This window comes from Martes martes (assembly GCF_963455335.1).
Source record: "Martes martes genome assembly, chromosome: 8".
Taxonomy (NCBI): Eukaryota; Metazoa; Chordata; class Mammalia; order Carnivora; family Mustelidae; genus Martes; species Martes martes.
In genome coordinates, this window is record NC_137895.1 from 70,415,267 (window position 1) to 70,436,125 (window position 20,859).

Consider the following 20,859-nt stretch of genomic DNA (forward strand, 5'->3'; position numbering starts at 1 on the left):
AAAAAGACTTTAACTATGATATGGCCATCTTTTAAAATGTAATTTAGGATTCAGTGATATTTCCAAGGAAATTGTATTATCAAGTATCTAAACATTGTGTGATTCCCGTTCATGCGGATTTAGAAGTCAACTTGTCGGAGAATTTACACTCTTTTATTGTGTATGTCATCTTTATATTAATATATCTTTCATTTATCATATAATGTCTATATGTGTATATATATCACCCTTCCCTCTGCATTTCAGCTAGATTGACTTTAAGTTCCTCCAATTCCTCTTCCCACTTCACCATTCTGTTCTTCCTCCATAGAAAGCCCTCCCTTTCTGATTCCTATAGGAGTCATTTCCACAGCAAAGCCTTCCTGACCTACAAAAGATTGATCCCAACTCCTTATCATGGTCACATAGCTTCCTGTACATTCCACAATTGTAATTAAAATAATAAATTTTTTAATTAGCTGCTTAATAGATTTCTTCTCCACTGGAATATGAGCCTCAAGAAGATAAGGAACATAATGATTCATCACTGCATATTCAGTAATTAATACAGCAGGATGCACATAGTAGGAAATCTAAAAAGGGTTATTACATTCTGAGGCAGGTTACTATGAGGCATAAACATTCCTTTTCCTTAGAGAAATACATGCTTTTCAAGCTTATAGAACATTCAGACTTAGAGAAGAACACTTAGCAATTCCTATTCTAATTGAGAATGCTAGTTTCTTTGTTCTATCTAGTGATAAAGATAGGGAATTTTAAAGTCAACAATCATAGGCCCATTTTTCAACGTATTTATGTAATTCTTAAGTGAATTATTTCTGGTATGCTCACTTTTGCACCCCCTGATCTGAAGTTCAGAGCCCTGTTATACATACTTGGAAGAAACTTCCCAAAAAGAATTGATCTAGTTCAATAGTATTATAGCTTTATCTGTGATATTTGCCCTGAGACTAACATAACGGTTTCCAGTCCCTCTAGAGAATATTGTTGGGCAATATAGCATTTGAGATCATACCTACAAATTATTAGATGTGGCTATTTAAACACAAGTTTCAGAAAGGAATACAAAAACAACCTCTATTTTTTGAACTATAACCTGGATTTCTGTAGTAAATAGAATAAAATCATATTGACTGTCTAGATTGGGAAAAAAATCTGTTCATAAATTTTTGTAACACCTATGTGGATAGACCCAGACAGGCAACATCTGTTCCAATAGGAAAGAATTCTAAGGGAAGAGTATCATCCCTGTTACTGTATTCCTTTAATACATGTAACAGCCCACATTGAGGAATTGTCTGCATTTGTAGGGAAGAACTGTTCATCAGTGAGCTATTTGCATTTGAGATATGGAATTATGGAGTAACGAACCTATTCAAAAGTCTTAAGATCTTGCTTTGATGAGCTTGCAGGGCAGGTAAAGCTTCTGTACCAGAACCTATTTGGAGGGAACTCCCAATTCCGGTTATTTTGGTCTTTGTACATTTGGGTAAAGTTGAGCTGATTACTTGCTGATAAACATACTTCATCTGCAAATAGAATCTCCTCACATGCTTAATAAAAAGTAAACATTATTACCACTACTTATTTTACTACTACACACAGCCACAGTAATAGAACCAAAGCTTTAAATCACATTTATATTGAGAATTAGCATAACTATTTTTAATTAAGCTGCACGCTGTGTATGTGTGTGTGTGTGTGTGTGAGATCCTAGTTGAAGCCAAACCAAAATCAAAAGTGAAAAGAAGGGGAAAACCAATTTGGATTACCAATTGGATTAATATTATTAATGCATACTATACTTCAAGAAATGACATCTCTTTATATTATTGAAAGTTGATTTATTAAGAGAAAAACCTTACCCCATACATATTTATTCTGGCAGTTCTAACCTCTGCTAGATCATAGCAGGTGGGTATAGGTATCTAAAAACATACATTGTAGCATGTTCAGGTTCAATTATATCCAACCTGAGTTTGAGTCACAGGCTTGAAATTTAATAGTTTTGTGACCTTGGATAAGTTACTTCATCTATTTGAATTTCAATTTTCTCATCTATGGAAATAGGTAAAAATGCTAATATTACCTTACAGGATTCCAGTAAAAGGTAAAAATGGACAACTTGTGTAAAGTTTTTAGCACAGTGTCTAGCACACAGTAGTTACCCAATGCATGTTCATTGATATATTTTTTTGTAATTAAAGTTTTAATGAAATGAATTTTTAAATACAATCATTCATGAAAACACACTTACAAATTTTGAGGAGGGGGCGCCTGGGTGGCTCAGTGGGTTAAAGCCTCTGCCTTCAGCTCAGGTCATGATCCCAGGGTCCTGGGATTGAGCCCCACATCGGGCTCTCTGCTCTGCAGGGAGCCTGCTTCCTCCTCTCTCTCTCTCTCTCTCTGTCTCTGCCTGCCTCTCTGCCTACTTAAAAAAAAAAAAAAGAAAAAAATTTTGAAGAGAATTATATGTAGCATATGTGAGAAACCCTTGTAGTAAGTAATGTACCCCCCACCTAAAAATACTCAGCATCTAGATAATTAGCCACAGATTGAAAATGTATAATAAGTTTTTGCATAAATTTTCAGTTCACAGTTGAATTACATCATGGTCCAATGTGGAAACAAAAGGTATATTCTTTAAATTATCTGTGAGCTTTTAAATATATAATGTACATGGTTTGCTCAGTTGTTAATTCCAGCCAGGAAAAAAAAAAAAGGATCGTCCCACCTTTGTATCTTTGGGTACACAGTTTCCTTAAGGACACAGCCAGCAACACCTCTGTTCCTGTGGGATCTCACCTCATGAGTCATCCTTTGCTAATCAAACACATTTTTATGTGTTTCTGAGTTTGGGCCCGCATTTTTTACTTTAGATTTCCTCGTTCTCAGGGCTATCTTTTTAGGAACCTCCGCAGCGGCAGCAGTTGGAATCCTAACCTTCTTTTCCTCACAGGATCTCGCTGGAAAGCTATGACGAACCTAGAGAAACAGCCATATTACGAGGAGCAAGCCCGTCTCAGCAAGCAGCACCTGGAGAAGTACCCCGACTACAAATACAAGCCGCGGCCGAAGCGCACCTGCCTCGTGGACGGCAAGAAGCTGCGCATCGGCGAGTACAAGGCGATCATGCGGAACAGGCGGCAGGAGATGCGGCAGTACTTCAACGTCGGGTATGGGCCTCTCGGTCGCGTCTGCACGGGGAGCGCTCCTTGTTCCACTTAATGGGGTGTGAGACATTCTTGTTTCGCTGCGAGGCAGCCTTTTGAAAAAGAGCCTGAACTCCGTGTATTTTCGGGGGCTAGACTGTCCCCCCACCTGTACCTCCATATGGAGGGACTCCAAGGGCCTAGGACCTTGGCTCTCCCAGGAGTTCCCTAACAACTGGCTTGAGGATGAACTCTCTGAAAGTAAGCCTTTTGAAGTGCGTTGTTAAAAACTGGGAAGCATTATCAGTTCTTCGCCTCGTTGGCGTTCATTACTTCCAAGGCGCCACATGGACAAGTTCGACACCATTCTTGTTGGAGATAATACATCGTAAAAATGGTTTCAAAAGAAACACTTGCTTTGGAATATAGAGGGGTTTCTGGGCTGTCAAGGCACACGTGTGGCCTTTGTAGATCGGGCAAAGTGGAGATTCTGTTTAGGGCACGGCAAGGTTGTGAAGGGGAAAGCGCGCTTCTGAATCAAGAATGGAGCTCCCAGGAGGAGGTCTTACCCTGCTTCCTCTGGCGAGGCTGGGTGCTGTGTCCTGTGATGCTGCCGGCAACTTCATTGCTTCTGCAGAATTTTCTCAGAAAGCAGGGAAATGAGGTAGCTCCTGTTTGGAACAGAAGTTATTAAGATCCCAAAGGCTTCTTAGAATAATAAATACTGTTCTGAAAATGGCCAGAGGATACTTTAAAAAAAATTTTTTTTTTTTTTTTTTTTTTTTTTTTAAAGTCTGCCCTCCCTATCTTCCTCCCTGGAAAGAGTCTGCGGGCTCTGTGCTTTATATGCCAATGCATGACTCTCCTCAAAGCTGAGCACAAAACCCAACACGGATGGAACAGTAGACATATGAATGAACGAACAAATAAATGAATGAATAGAGCCTAAATGAACATCATCTATTAATCCCTTCCCACTAGGACCAGCTACATAATTTGTGGAGCCCTATGCAAAATGAAAATGTGGGGTTTCTATTAAAGAGTTAAGTTCTGCTGCCACAGTCTTGAAATTCTTTAACCCAAGCATAAGGTCTTTCTAAGCCCAGGGCCTTGTGCGGCTGCAGAGCTGTATGCCCTGCTTCCCATCCCCCCAACTATTGCAGAGACCAGGTGGGCAATGAGTTACTGTTCAGTTCTGGTGAGTTCTGAGCAATAACGTTTTATTTTGAGAACTCTAATATTTTAGGGGGTTTTATCCCATTAAAATTGCATTATCTGTAGCTTAATTATTTCTGAAAACACTGTCGTAGTGAAGGGGACATGAACTTGGGGTCAAGTTCTGCTGCTTAATCTTTCTGCACCTCAGGTTTGGTTTTGTTTTGTTTTTTATAAAATAAGATAGTAATAAAACAGTTATTTTAAGAGTCAAATAGGTAACACAAGTAAGTGCCTTGTGATCTGCCAAGCCGGAGACAGAGGTAAGGTGTTGATATCACAGGAGGATGCAATTTTTTGAATGTTGGGCAATAGGATGAGAATCACAGTTTTAGAATGGGCAAGCTGAGCAGATGCGTTAGAGAGTAAAGCGTGCCTCTGAGTATCCCCTCACCCACAGTCTTTTTTTGGGACTTCCTCTCTGCAGGCAACAAGCACAGATCCCCATCGCCACCGCTGGTGTTGTGTACCCTGGAGCCATCGCCATGGCGGGAATGCCCTCCCCTCACCTGCCCTCAGAGCACTCAAGCGTGTCCAGCAGCCCAGAGCCCGGGATGCCTGTTATCCAGAGCACTTACGGCGTGAAAGGAGAGGAGCCACATATCAAAGAAGAGATACAGGCCGAGGACATCAACGGAGAAATTTATGATGAGTTCGATGAGGAAGAGGATGACCCGGATGTAGATTATGGGAGTGACAGTGAAAATCATATTGCAGGACAAGCCAACTGATAAGGGTCAAAAGATTGTTGTGACCTTAGGACTTAAAGAAGCCCTAGCTGGTTCATCCTTACCAGTGGCCAAGCACATTAACTTTCTCATACACTGACTGTTACTTTAACTGTTAGTCTTAAATAGTTGGGACATCAGCTGACTAATAGACCTCAGCCTCAAAAGGCTTGGAAAGGAAAAAAAAAAAAATACAAGCAAACAACAATATCAACAACAAGAGATTGAAATAAGCTATGGGTAAAATAATGCCAGTAATTCAGCTGCTACATCCAAGCACTGAAGTCTTACCCGTCAACTTTTTTTTTTTTAATAAACTTTATGGCTGTTTGTTCTACAATGTTCTAGAAATTCTCACTCAGGTACACAGTGCCAACAAGTGGCTTGTGAATGTGTTTTGTTGTTTTGTGCTACAATTTTTAAAAAGAAATAAGTTTTGTTTTGTTTTTTGGGGTTTCTGGGTTTTTTCCTTTTCTTTTTCTTTCCTTTCCTTTTTTTTTTTTTTTGTAATGCACCTGACAGAAAAAAAGAAAGATGAATTTCTCTTTACTTCTCTCCACCTTCTCCATCTCTATACTTTAAAGATGGAAGTCTGTGCATGGGGGGGAAGAGGGAAAAAGAGCCTGTTTTTAACTTCCTTGCTATCCACCACAAAACAAGCAATTATTTTCTTTAGAGGACTTTCTTTATCTATTGCACACCACACTACATCTTTGAGCAAGTGCCAAATTTGTACTGAAGTGTTGACCCAGTTCCTTTTTTTTTCCTTTCCTTTTTCCTGTTCCTTCTTAAGTTAGGACAGTGTTATATCTTAGACAATCCCTTGAAAAACCTGAAATACCAGCAGCTGGTGAGATTTGACTTTTTTTTTCTTAAATGGAAACTGTAGGTGCTGTTCTCAGGTGAAAAGAGAGAGAGAGAGAGAGAGAGACATAAGAAATTTAGAGAAAAAAATATTTTCTGATCTTGGATTTTTGTGTGTATGTATGTGTGTGATTATGGTACTAATAGGAATAACATTGAACCATTGTGAGTTAAACCCACATCTGGGGATGAAATCCCACATCCTCCTAAGTGACTGGTCTGGAAGCAAGCTTGACCTTGACTTTGCACTTCAAATGACAACCAAGATAGGGCTCAGAAATTATATTTTTAAATTTCTAATATGATTATTATTGGATGGATCAGGCAGCCCTGTGTAATCGAGGTGTGCATGTATAACATGGAAGCTACTAGCAAACTGTTCCCAGATGTCCCTTCTTCCTGGTCAGTTGGTTCCACTAACGTTTGTGACTTAATGATTTCTGTTTGTTTTTCCTATTGATAACATTGAGCAAAGCAATCCTTGTTTTCCTTGACTGTATTTGGCCATTTTCCAGAAACACAGAATTAGCTTATTTCTTCAACATTCCATCCTTTCCTGATCAGGAAATGGAACTGATGATTTTGTAAGGTATTTTTCATCTCTCCATGAAATGAGGCGGAGGCCATTTGCATTTCACAATTGTGGGCCATGTGCATCCCATCCCCTAAAAACCAGGATTTGATTAAAAGTCATAGCAGCCTGACAGAAACGGAGCCTGGCTGAACCCAGTGATCCTCGCCACCACTTTCCCTCGCCATAAGACGAATCCACGGAAGTCCAGTTTTTGGTTCCAGCAGAGTATGTGCATAGAGCAACAACTGATGGTGACAGAACTACTTGTTTAGATTTCGCCAGCCACATGCCTAGGTGGTTACAGGGCTTGTACAAATAAATGCAAAATCACTTCAAGTCCATTGCCATTATTTGTGCTGAAGCATCAGACAGTTCAATACTCCAGCCGGGAGCTTGGATGTGCTATGGTTTTCACTCCAGTCCTCATTTTCCTATCCCACCCCTCAAACCTGACCCAAAAGTTTGATTTTTACACATAAATAAGAAAAACAAATCCTTTTTATTTTTCTCTCTCTCAAAAGACTTGATCTGGGGTTTTGCTTGGAAGAGCTGATCATATCCTGCATGTCAGAGATTTTGTTTTGTTTTTCTGTTTGTTTTTGATGACTGTATTTTCATTTGAACTGCCTCTTTTTGCTAGTGTTGTAATGATGATGATAAAATAATAATAATAATAATAGTAATAATAATAATAATGGTCAGCTGTTCCCAGATTAGTAAGTTATGTATAATTTATTTCTCCCTCTCTATTTTATTCTCCTCTGATTTGGAAGTGCAGCCAATAAGCTGTTAGATATTTAAAACAAATTTCCATCTTCCAACTCATATATATATATATATTTATACACACACACACACACACACACACACACACGTTCACCCACACAATTTTACTTCTCCTTCAGTAAGTTTTCTCCTTTTTAAAAATTTGGCCCCAACAATGTCAAGTTCTGGTGTTTCATACAAAGGAGTGAATAGGAGGGTCGTGTTCAATCTTAATTAACTTATGCTCTCATCACTCATTTAGTTATTTAATTGCCACAGTCATCTAGAGCCAATTTTTTTGTTTTTGTTTTTGTTTGTTGTTTTTAAGCACTCTGGATAAGGAAAAAAAATAGACACTCGTTTTATATTGTTATTATGTACAATGTGAAAACAGATTTTTAAAAATTTGTTCTTCGTCTTTGTTAACAAATTCTTTCTGACTTATGTGGGTTCACCTCTCACGTTTGCTGGATACTTATTTTACACCACGTTATAAAGATGCTTTGTTTTCATTTCATGACTTTGGGCTACAAGAATACTTTGTTTTAGCTCCAGGTAGAGGCCACTGAGGGCAATCACGGCTGAAACCAATTCTAATGCACTTAGCAGTGAATTGACAAAACACTTCTGTTTGGTCTTTTTTTGTTTGTTCTTTATTTTGTTTTATTTGAAGGGGAAAACGAAATTGTTAATGGTGACCTTTAACTGCTGAAATTCAGAAGTTAATTTTATTTAGTTAGGTTGATGTCAGAGAGGCTGCACCGTGCATGGACGAAAACAGGAAGTCCAGAGCCCCGAGTTCTGTTCTCTTGTGTCCTGACATAGAATTCACTGGGTATCGTAATTTATTTGCCTTAGTTTTCCCCAAAAGAAAACAGACAGACAAAAATTATATTGATGTTTGAAGTGCTTTCAAGTCATTTGATAAAAGGTGCTATGAATAGCAACTTATTGTGTAAACACATTGCCTTTTTGGCATTTGATTGGTTTATCATTTTTGTAAAGGATCCTAAAACCTTGTATTCTTTCTCTGTGCCCCATGATGATCAAAAAAGTGAAGGTAGAGGAAATCAGAGTAAGATCAATCTGAAATGAAGATAACATTTCTCTCCTCTATCCTTTCCTACCTCTCATTCACAAATCCCCGCTCCCTTCTTTCTCTCTCTCTCTTTATCTCTCTCACGTGCACGCAAACATACACACACATACACGCACACAGGCACACACTCATCCCAGTACTGAGGAATAATCTTGCCTGAACTCTCATTTTATTGCTATTATAATCAATTCCTCCAAAAATAGCCATGTTTTAATATGAATCTAAGAGAACATCACTGGAGAAAATAGGTTAAAGTTGCTCATTTACAAATTACTAATAATTTGGCTGGTTACTGCAATTGGATAAAAGACAAAACTATTCTTCAGTACGTTTATACCTAAATTAGTTAAGTCAATTTGTAACATTTATTTGGCATCTGTAAAAGTTAACCATGTATAAAATCCCTCCCAAAGAACATAATTATTATTGAAACCAAATCCTCTGATAAGGAACGAATATAAGAGAGTTTTCTTTGATGATGAAATTATTTCATAGATTTGATTTTGGAGTAGACTTTTACCTTAATTCATTTAAAGACAATTATCTTTAACTATTTTGTGGTCCCAATTTCAGATATTTTCTTAATCCAGAAGTAGTTACTGTTCCCAGAGAAAATCTCTTTTATCACATTTAAAACATCAAAAAATAATTTTCATTCATTCTAATGGGCAAATTATTGAATTGTAATAAACAACTGTATATTTACAAACAGGTTTATAAACTATTTGTCTATCAAGTTAATAGTAAAATAAAAATTATGAGGTCTGCAAGGAAAATTTTGAAGCCCACTTAAAGTGGTTCAGATATCTCTTCTAGGGCATAAGTTTTTGTTTAGACAGGCTTTTACAGTATTTAATTTTAAAGTTTCCTATAACTTTCAGTTTCCCAAGTTGAAGATGATTTTGTGTTAAGTTTTCTACTGATTGATTCCTGTCCTTCCCAGTGTTTCTGTCACTGGTTCACTAAAACAGTATTTATACAGCTCCACTGGCTCTAAAGCTCTTAGTCCTTCTAACATTTTGGATTTTACAAGTAAAAATGGGAAAAAAGTAGAAAAGAGACAATCAAATGCCTGGAGCTTAAAACAAAGTATGTGCAACCTACCATCTCACTTGAAATTTAATAAAATAAATAATTATGTAAATATAACATAGAGTTATAGATTTATATTTTGTTCATAACACATAGTGTAATATAAGTTGTATATTTTCATGTTTTTGGTTTTATGTTACCATTCATGCCACAATAAAAATAAAACAGGAGTTTATGTACTCTTAAAAAAAAAGATGTGGGTTGCCACCAACCTGTTTTTTTTGTTTGTTTTTTTGTTTTTTGTTTTTGCATTCTCTTTTTTCAGTATTACTGCCATGCAAGGCACCAATAAAAACAGCAAATGTGTTCTTTACCTATTATACTGTGTTTCTTTTCACAATTCCTGTTGTGAAGGTATAATCTTTAGTTTTCTTATGGAAAAAGCAAAAGTACAGAAAATAATTTAGTTTTCAATATAAATAACCCCAGTCCCTGAAGTGGACTTTGAACCACAAGGGGCTAAGAATTTAATTCTTAGCGCTGGACATTGCAAGATAACGCATCACAGCATACAGGGATCTAGCTTCACTATAATGTCAAAAGATATCGCTCTCGTATGTAATTGAGTCTAATACTCTTTGAAATCCTACAGCCCGGAGCACGTTTAATGTCCTTTTCCCAAGTTTGATGCTATCATGGGGGCAGGGTTTCCACACTTTAAAATTATATTTTGTCCTATTGTTTGTATAGGGAAAAAATGTAAATTTCAGATTGTGAAATTATGGAGAACTGTAATTTTCACCTTGCTGGCATCTAATTTAAGAGTCTACCCCATTAACCTCTGGATTCTACCTTCAACTTTTTAAGCAAATGTGAAAAAAACAAGAAGCCCCCTTTCCTTCCGATGACCATTTTTGCACGTCTCTTCCACCATATTATGTTTTTCTAACTTGATAGTTCTGTGTGTAACCGGTTCATGCAGGGGGTTTTTTGTTTCCTCGGTTGTTTGCTTGGTTTTTAAGTAAGTATCAAGACGTTGGGTCAGATAGCCTCTGGTTCGACTGAATATAGAGTCTATAAAAAGGATCTACTCTACTAACACTCTGCCCGTTGTATTCCTTAAGCGAAGTATTTTTACAAAGACTGGTCCACCGACCACCTGCTTCAGAATTAACTGCTCAAAGTGTAGATTCCTGGGCGGGACTCCAGACGTAGTGAATCAGAAATCTCTGGGGATGGAGATAAAGCTGTTGCTGTTGAACAGCTCCAGATAATCCCGCAGCGTGCCCTGGTGTCTCAAAACAACCAGGAGGTGGGGCTGTTTTCCCTCTCCTACCGACTTTGGGCCACCATCCCTAACCTTCAGCCTCTGTGAAAACCTGCAAGCTTAGGGTCAGCGAGAGGCGGCAGTTGGAGATTGGAAAGAGCTCGCAATCTGTCTCCTAGATTGTGTTTGACCCTCCAGCACCATTTCTGTACGTTATCCTCGTTTCTCTGCTTTGGCGTAGTTCATGGGCAAAGCAGGAGGCTTCGGAGACTCCCAAGGGAGCGGAACACTGAAAATATAAGGGAAACACACAAAACGACACCCACTTAGTATTTGCAAAACAAATTGAGGTTCTTTGGGAAGGAAAATAGCCATTGAAGAAGTGAAGAGATAAACATTCCATGCAGTGTTTATAATAGACCACCTATGGCCACACTGGTCACAGTCTCAGCCCCTTGCTTCGAAAAACGACATTATCATAATGGATGTGCTAAGGATATGTGGATGGGGAATATCTCCGTGCTGAAGCCTGCTCCCTCGAGGGGTGAGGTCCCAACCACCGCTACCCTCTCTTTCCTACCAAATAAAGTTCGCTTGGTTTTGTCCTGTGATGCTTCCGTTTGGAAGCATTTTGTTCTTGGCCTTTATGTTTTTTTAAATTTCTTATGGAATATTTGGGATTAGCATGCAATAATGGACTGTTTTCTTTCTGCCAATGCCTTGAACAACCAAAAGAATACTGGCAATAGTAAAATGAAACCCATTTTTTTTTTTCATTTATCTCCGTTTTGCCAATTTCGGTTGTTGGTGTTTGAGAACATTCACATATGTATTTTTAAGAAATCAGGACACTGTCATTCTTACCAAAATTTGAAGTTCAGCAGTCATCCCTGTTTATAAGTTAACACCATCACTGAAACCTCAGTTATAGCAATGGAGGTGAAGGTAAGCATGAATTAGTCCGATGTCCGAGTTAAAGAATATTTATGAAAAAAAAAAAGATTTATTTTTCTTGAGTTGCTAAAGCAATCTAATAGCTAGCTGAGAGGACCTGTTTTATAAGTAAGCATTGTAATTAGTATGTAAAGTGTATGCAATAGTATTGCTAAAAGTTCTTAAAAATAGTTATGTTTTCTTAAGCAGACTAAACATCTGTCCTACGATTTTGTTTGTTCTACCAATTTGCTTAGCAAACTATTTTTACCACCAAGAATGAACCAGTTTGGCTCTGATCACAATAATCATCATTTTTCAATTAGTCAGGTCCAGATTCATGAGATTTTACTCCCCCATTATTGCCATTTTCTAAATATGCAGGCAAATATGGAATGGAATGGTATTTTGTTGCTGTTCAAAATATAACTCAAGAGGATGAAAGTTGTTTTACACTGCTGTCGCTACTGATTCAATTTAAAAAGGAAAAATAGAAAAATTAAAAAATTACCAGAACTGTAGGAACTCAGTAGGCCTAAGTAAACACACCATTTTGTACCTTGCCTGTTCAATTTAGTATTAAATTTCAGAGTCTGGAAAGCAAACCTAATTACACACAAACTGTAAAATATATTTGAAATAAAGTCTTTTGTTTATAAAAATCACTGTCGTGATAGCTTTTTTGATAAATTAATAGTATCCTGATAGAAAGTTGGAGAAACCACCACAGGACATAGTTAAGTACTTACTTACTTACACAGAGGACTGACTTTATTCAAATTGCTCCAACACTGGCCCTCAGTGAGCTTTCGTTTTCCCTTATACAGCAAACCTACAACTGACTACAGCGCAAGTTTACAAAGTGTGGTTGCATGAACTTTCATTTCATTCAGGACTATAATCATTACTGGTAGGCCCCAAATAATTCCACAGCTTGCCCTTTTTATTTGGAAATGATCTTTCAAGCAATGTTGTCTTCTGTGGGGTGAGCATACATGAATGGAATTAACAATCTGCTTTCTTACGGGCAGAGATTATTTGACATCTGGAAAATGAAATGAAGTTGCCAGTCGTATGACATTTGGGCACAAATGCTAACTACGGTTATTGAAAAGAAAATTTTAGATTGTCCTCATTAAAGAGTTATCAATTTCTCCCTAACCTATTAATTCTACACATCTATAAAGCTTTGATATTATAGCCTATTATGTCACCCAAATCTTGGACTCTTGCTCATACAATCCTCTGGTGGAGCTTTATCTTTGTCTCTTATTCTTCTAGTAAAATTTTAAAAGTAACTTAATTGTTCAGATACTTAAAATGCCCAGAGCTTATGTTGGCAAACCTTTAGGAAGTTTTGGAAACGTTACCCTTTTTTCTGTACATTTTAAACACACAACACCTGAGTTTGGGTCATGGAGAGATATTTAAATCTTCTTATAAATTAAAAAAAAGTACAAGTCCGGAAAAATGAAGGATAATCACATGAGATTGTGCTAATGATTCAATATTTGGCAAATATTAAGTGAACGATGCTAAGTTGGTTCTCCTGGCAATAAAAAAGCCTAACATTTGTCAAAGTTGACAAACCTCTGGCTGTCTAGTCCATCATATTGGCTTTATATGATTATATAGACTCTTACCCATTTTTAAAATGTGGTATGGCTTGTCATAAATCTACACAAAAATGCCCGTACAATTAACACACACCACATAAAGAAACAAGGGGTAAGGAGTAAGAATAAAAACAGATTACACATACACTCATGCAGCTCTGATCACTAAACAAAAAAATAGTCCTTATTTTCATAGCAGTCAGGGCAAAGAAGAAAGTACATGGATTAGAGAATACTTATTGCTTAATTGAAGGAAGCATGTGAGTTTATCTTGAGAAATAAACCTTCATTGCCCTAAATTCTTGGATGGATTTCACACTTAAGGGATAAGAAACAATGCAAAGAGCCACTTTTTTAATAAGCAGATTTACAAAAGCTGTAGATTTGTTTCATATATGCTTACTCTCTCAGTCCTTGAGAAGAGTTTTATGAAGACAGTTTGCAGGGGGTCAGAGAGAGAAAGGGTATACATATGAATAGATAACTGGATATATGGATTAGACAAGGATTTACAAGGATAAAGCTGGAAGAATTGTGATTGTGATGAATATTTATCATGTCCCATAGACTAGCTTTTTCAACTATCAGATGTTTCAAACTGGCTTTTAATTATGCCATGTTCAGTATTATGATAGGTCTATATGAGACATAAAGCAATATTTCTTCCATCAACATTTGTAATTTCCAAGGAAATAAGACTAGCATACATTAAGCAATAAAACAATATAAGAATAGGATTAATGCATCAAAGACTGTAAGTGATATGAAATTTCAGATGAGAACAAGAATTGTTTTAATATATACCAACACTTCATCTCCTAAATAAACATAGTAGGTGGTAAATGGCCACCCTCCCATTAGAACAATTAAAAAAAGCTAGAAAATCACAAAAATTGTGTTTTAAAGGCATTAGAAAACCGTGGAGGAAATGAGACGAGATGAACCACAATTCTAGAAGAGCAAGACTCTGTCCTAGGTGAAGCTGATGGTTGCTAGCTGTTTCTATTTAATGAAGTCATTAGATTAGAGTAAAACTTGAAGGTTGCCGTAAAAGTCTTGGCAGCTCCTGGGGGAAAGAGAGACAGGCAAAGCAGTTGTGTGAATCTGAAGTGACAAATTAGAAACGTGAGGGACTTCAAACACAAGACTGGCTTTACTAATGGCATATTTTCTGAGTTCTGTGGCTGTGTGGGTTGCAGGAGGTTTATGGTAAAAGCTTCTCAAAGAAAGATGGAGGTCTCCTGCTGCCGTTTAGTGCTTAGGAAACAAAGTCCAGCCAGAGATGTGGGATCTGCCTCAAGTGCATAGTCTCCCTTCAAGCTAGTCTCCCTTTCAAGACATTTGACAGATTTTATCTTCAAAAGTTAGGATTCTGGAGAGTGGGACTGGGTACCTTAGAAGGACAGAACTGAGGAGAAAAATACCCATTATTCTCACAAGCAAAGTTTGGGAAAACCATACTCTGAGACAAAACAGAGGTAGCTCGAGTATTGTTAAAACTGCCAAGCAGACTTAACAGAACAAAATTCCCAATAAGAGCAAAATAATCAGCCCTTCACCCTATGTGTCCAACACAAGAATGAGAAACTCCACTATGTCAGAAGATTAAATTAAACGGTTCTTTGTAGTTTTTCTTTAATTAAAAAAAATTTAGGAATAAAAAACTCGTAAATACAGGAAAAGACAAAGAAATGACTGATAATCAGAGAAAAAACAAAGAGTAGATGTAAGCCCACAAATGAAACTGATAATAAAGTTAGCAAACAAAGATTTCAATGTAACACTAGTTAATATAATTAAGAGAATATATGAAAAACAGACAAAATGGATAAAGAGGTGAAATCTATGAATAATAATCAAGTAGATACAAGAGGGCAGGTTTAATAAGATTAGTAAAAAGAAAAAGAGTTTAATTTTTAAAAAAATACAGAGACTGATCCAAAAAAAGCATTTAAAGAGATAATTGATGAGAACTTTTCAAAACTAATAAAAGATATCACAGAGATTCAAGAAGTTCAGGTAATCCTAGTGGGATAAGTTAAAAAAAAAACCCACATATGTACACTTAGAGTAAAAACCATATGAATACATATGAAATACATTGAAAACCAATGACAAAGATAAATTATTATTTTAAAAGATTTTATTTATTTATTTGACAGAGGGAGAGAGATCACAAGTAGGCAGAGAGCCAGGCAGACAGAGAGAGGGAAGCAGGCTCCCTGCTGAGCAGAGAGCCCAATGCCGGGCTTGATCCCAGAACCCTGAGATCATGATCTGAGCTGAAGGCAGGGGCTTAACCCACTGAGCCACTCAGGTGCCCTGACAAAGATAAATTCTTAAAAGCAGCCAGAGGAAAAGTAGATGATCACCAAAAAAGAGGCAATGAAACTGACAGCTGACTTCTCAATAGAAACAATGGAATCTAAAAACAATGAAATCACATTTTAAAAGTTCTACAAGAAAAATTTGCCAAACTTTTTTTTACAGACTTCTATGTACCGCAAGAACTATCCTGATGCAAAGAAGTTGCAATAGAGACATTTCCAGATAAACAAAAGCTTAGAGTACTCATCATCAGCTGATCTGATTACAATATTAGAGAGATCTCCTCAGGCTGAAGGAAAATGATCCTGCGTGGAAAATGTCCTGCAGATATAAATGAAGAGCACTGGAAATGGTAAAATACGTGTATTAATATAAATGAGTTGGATCTGTACGCAATACCTTGTCAAGTTTTAAATAAATGTAGAAGCAAATTCATAACAGCAATGATGAAACAGGGAAGAGGAGAAATAGATTTTAAAAATCTAATTGTCTGAGAGCATCAAGAAGTCAGTGATGCATGTGGTGATCTCTAGAGTAGCCAAAAATAGAACAGTGAAAGAATTTACAACCGACTTTCTGATAGAAAAAAAAATGGAATAATAAAAAAAATTAATCTGAAGGGAGATTAGACTAAATAAAATAAAATGCATGCTACCACAAGAGATAGAACCCAAAATGGTTGAAAGTAAAATGGTGGAGGAAAATAAATCATGCAAATACTATGAAAAGAAATGGATGATCACTTTACTAATATCAGATGAAGGAGGATTCCAGATAAGAAGCATTATGAAAAATAAATATATTTCAAGTGATTCAATCCAATTGGAAGATAAGAGAATTTTTGAAATTTATGAACTAAAAATCATAACTTTGAATAATGTAAAATAAGCCCAAGAAGACAGAACAAAACAGAAAAATACACAGCATAGCAGAGGCCTTTAATATAGTTCATTCAATAGCTATTAGAACAAGCTGGAAGAAAATTAGTAAAGTTATAGTAGGGCTGAATATTATAATTAACAAACTAACATGATCGAATGGACGTGTGTAGAGCACTTCCCCCAGTGATGACAGAATTTATATTCTTTCCAAGTGCCTGTGGAAACTTTTCCACAGTCCACAAGATAGAGCATCATTAAAAAAAAATCATGTGTAGACTATATCCTAAGCCAATTGAATTGAACTACTAATAAAGAACTAATATTTAACTAGAAAAATCCCAACTGCACAGAAATAAAATAATATCATAGATGAATAAGAGTATGAATTCCTCCTTTGCTTTTTATCTACTTTCTTATAGTTCATATAGCTCTTGCCACTTTACCATGTATTTGTTGTGGGTTTTCCTCTCAATTGGAATATCTCTTCGAGCTTCTTCTCTCTTCCGCTATACCTCCTCTCAAAACTCTAGGGAGTATGAATGAGTAAACAAGACTTTAGGAACCTCACTCTTTCCCCTGAACTTGACCCACCCTCAGTCAGAGCCAGCATAGAGCCCCTTCTGTGGGCCTCAGGATTAAACACTCAGATTCACTCTCCCACGAGGCCACCTTTTAACCCATTTTGCCTACACTTGGTTTTCTCTAGGCTTGCTTATCCCCCCCTGCCCGCCCCACACCATTAAAAACAAAGACAAAACAAAACAAAACAAAAGCCTCACAATCCTTTGTACCTAACTCTTAAAACTCTTACCTATGTTATGGTCAGAGTTCTCCTTCCCCCTGAAATTGTCCCTTCCTGCTCCCACCCCATCTTTCAGCTAGCCTTTCTAATATTATCTCTCCTTGATAAATCAGGATTTGTTTTTTATTTCACAAGATAATCCCAGAAATGAAATGTAATTCATTTTCTTTCATTTTTATGTTATAAGGTGTTGATGGCTGTAGGAGGTTTTCCTAAAAGTCAAGACAAAGAGCATAAACAGGGCAGAGGGATGCAAGTGCATCTGGCTTCAGGGTCCCCCAAAAGACCAAGTTTGGCCCCTTGCTGCTAGCAAGATCCAAAGGCACAGAGATGAGTGGTGGCAAAATGAGAAGGGAATTTATTTCAGTGAGACCAGCATCAGGAAGACAGTGGACTAAAGTCTCAAAGACTGTCTTCAGTATTGAAAATACTTCCAGGTTTATATAAAGAAAGTGTGGGACAAAGGTCGGTAGGTACGTGCCATGGGGCAGCAAAGGTCAGCTCAGTCATTTGAGGTCAATCACAAGGGGTCTTGCTGGCATTTAAGGCAGCTTGAGGGGGTAGTTTCTGTTCTCTTCAAGGGGTGCTTTGCCCTTCAGGGTCTTTTGTGTGAGTTGAGAGATAAGCTGGAAAGGACTTAATCAATTAGAAAATTGATTTTCTAATCAAATAGACTGATGTCAAAATAGAGGTAGTTGAAGTCCTCTCTCGAGGATCAACTTCTAGCCACACAATAAAAATACCACTTGTGCTTCCAAAAATCATGGTCTCTGACCTTGACAATTTGGGGCTCTAGTTTGGACGCTCTGCCTTCTTGATTCTCCTCTTATTCTTTTATAGCCCCATTTCTTATGGGGAGCAGAGGAATTTCTTTGTTTGTTACTTTTCATTTCATGGCTCTCGGCTTCCCACTCCCATGTACTTGGCACATCTTTTGAGGATAAAAAGAAGAAAGCCAGTTCTCTCCCTAAAACAAACTATGTCACTGGATATTATGACCACCCAGAAAAGAGACAGTTTAGGCATAAGGGAAGGTGCCTGGACTAGAAGATTCTGTGACTAAGTTGGTTTCTGATTTTGCTCAAGTCACTTAACTTTGCTAGGATTTTTTTCTTTCCCTTTGTTGTGAAACCACTGTTGAACGGGTTGTCTTCAACTATCCCTTCCATTTCTGTGATTCTATAGTTCCTTGAAACTAAATACAGTGAGGGTCCGAAACAAGGGAGACATGTTGTGAGTGGCATTGATCTTGAAAACAAGCAGGGGGAGAAGAGAAATCTTTACAGCAGGTCTCAGACAAGGAGGTGTGGAAATAAGCAATGTTGAGTATAGGAAAGAACACAGGTGTTAGACAATGACTTGAATTAAAACCCTGAAACAGCTTCTAGTCACTAAGCAACTTCAGGCATGTTAATTGGTCTCTCAAAGCCCCAGTTCTTTGATAGGAAGTGGTAACCCAATTCGGGAGGTGTAAGGATTCAAGGTCAGAGTCATTTATATCATTTCATATAATTTTGCCATGGTTCCCTTCTTAAATGTCTTCCATATAGTCTTTTCTAACTTACCCTCTCTGTAGAACAATTTAACCTTCTTGTTTATACTTTAAAAATTTAGGGGTGCCTGGGTGGTTCAGTGAGTTAAGCCTCTGCCTTCAGCTCAGGTCATGATCTCAGGGTCCTGGGATCGAGCCCCGCATCGGGCTCTCTGCTCAGCAGGGAGCCTGCTTCCCCCTCTCTCTCTGCCTGCCTCTTTGCCTACTTGTGATCTCTTTCTCTCCCTGTCAAATAAATAAATAAAATCTTTAAAAATGTATATCTAAAGCAGCATATACTTTAAAAATATTATTTAAGGTGCTTCTGGGTGGCTCAGTCAGTTAAAGGGCTGACTCTTGGTTTTGGCTCAGGTCATAATTTCAGGGTTGTGAGATCGTGCCCCTCATCAAGCTCCATACTCAGTGGTAGTCTTCTTGAAGATTCTCTCCCTTTGCCCCTACCCCACTGACGCACAGACACAGACACACTCTCTCTTTCAAATAAATAAATCTTTTAAAAAAGATTGTTTAAATACAATGTTGTATTTATTGTCTTGCACATCTCTTTTGCTGATTGAACTGTGAACTCCCTCGAGGAAAGAGAAGGTATTTTGTTGTTGTTGTTCTATATCCCCAGTGTCTTAAGAGAGTGCATCACACTTGACAATAAATTTTGCAGAATAAATAAAATAATAAATTAATGGATGAATGGATGATGGACATGGAGACTTTGCAAATAGTTCTTGTGCATAATTTCATACCAATGAATATTTTATTCTTACTTGCAATAGAAATTGCTTGAAAAATTAACTTAAAATAAGTAAAAGATTTTAATGACATCAGTGGAATTATTACTAATTTTTAAAGATTGACCCTTGATAAGTTGTCCCTAGGACTGGTCAAACTACTTTATGTCCTCCAGGCATTGATCCTATTAATGTTTCAGAGGTCATTTTTATTATATTCATTAACTCAATCTGAGGAAATAATTCATTATATAAATTAATATATAACATATATTAATAGATAATACATATTATTATATATTAATAATATATAATAATAAATAACATATATTAATATATAACATATATTAATATATATATTAATCTTTCCCCCTAATTTTGGGAGCATACACTAATTCTTAACATTCTAAAAAATTAAATTGAAAAAGTAAGACAATTTAACCATTTTAGCAAAAACGCAAAAAATCTTAAACCTCACTCTCAGAAGCCAAGTCTTCACAGTGTTTCATAATACATACATTTTTTTTTTTAACTTTTAGAAGAATAAGCAGGTGTTGTGATTGATTCCACACTCATTCTGCCTGCTGCACAACAAGCCAATAAGTCAAGAGGCAAGATTTGGGGTGAGGAGAGCAACTTCATTTGGAAAATCAGCTAATGGAGGACAAGGTGGATATCATCCCAAAGAACCATCTCCCCCAGCATGAGATTTGAGCATCTTTTATGTTAGGACGTGGGGAACATGGGAGGGATTTAGAGTGAAAAGGTGACTGACATCTGAGGGAGGTTGTGTAACTTCTTTTGTCCTCGGTCAGTTGATTTTGGGTACAGGAATCTGGTCATGTCATTCTTGCAAACCTTAAACATAGCATAGTCATTTCTTTACATATTCCCTTATCTCCTTGAGTAAGGTAAGTTGGGGTTAAAAAAAAAAAAAGACTTTTTTTTTTTTTCGAATTTCAGCTATAAATTTATTTTCAAATTCCTTTGATGATTAACATGTCTGTGTGCAGGGTTAAGCCGTAGTCTCTAAGCTCTAGGTCACAACAGCAAGGGAGCGAGAAGCAATATGGAGTCAGACATGCTAAGTGTCTCCCTGATACAGGGTTTTGGAACTGCCACTTCTCCGGGACATCCTGTTGAACACATTCTGTCTCTGAGGTTTCAGAAAATACTTTCTGCCTTTCTTTCTTTCATCAGTAAGCAGGACCACTTAGGAATGGTGGACTTTGAGAGGAAGTTCACAAACCTTTAGACCTTAATTAACGTTCAACCTCAGTTAGTTTCCAAATTCCATCTGAAAGGAACACTGAAAAAACGAAGTAA

General features: G+C 37.1%; 1 protein-coding gene across 6 annotated transcripts in view; it reads left to right on the forward strand.

Annotated features, from left to right (window-relative positions):
- The window catches only part of SOX5 (SRY-box transcription factor 5), a 977,646-nt gene extending 972,130 nt beyond the window's left edge, over positions 1-5,516 (forward strand). For all 6 annotated transcript variants that reach the window (XM_080810710.1, XM_080810707.1, XM_080810708.1 and 3 more), the window contains 2 exons: positions 2,960-3,176; positions 4,795-5,516. In XM_080810710.1, coding sequence (XP_080666836.1) covers positions 2,960-3,176; positions 4,795-5,098 — 521 coding nt within the window. In that variant the 3' untranslated portion in view covers positions 5,099-5,516. The remainder of the gene's footprint in view (positions 1-2,959; positions 3,177-4,794) is intronic.
- The last annotated feature ends 15,343 nt before the right edge of the window (positions 5,517-20,859 follow it).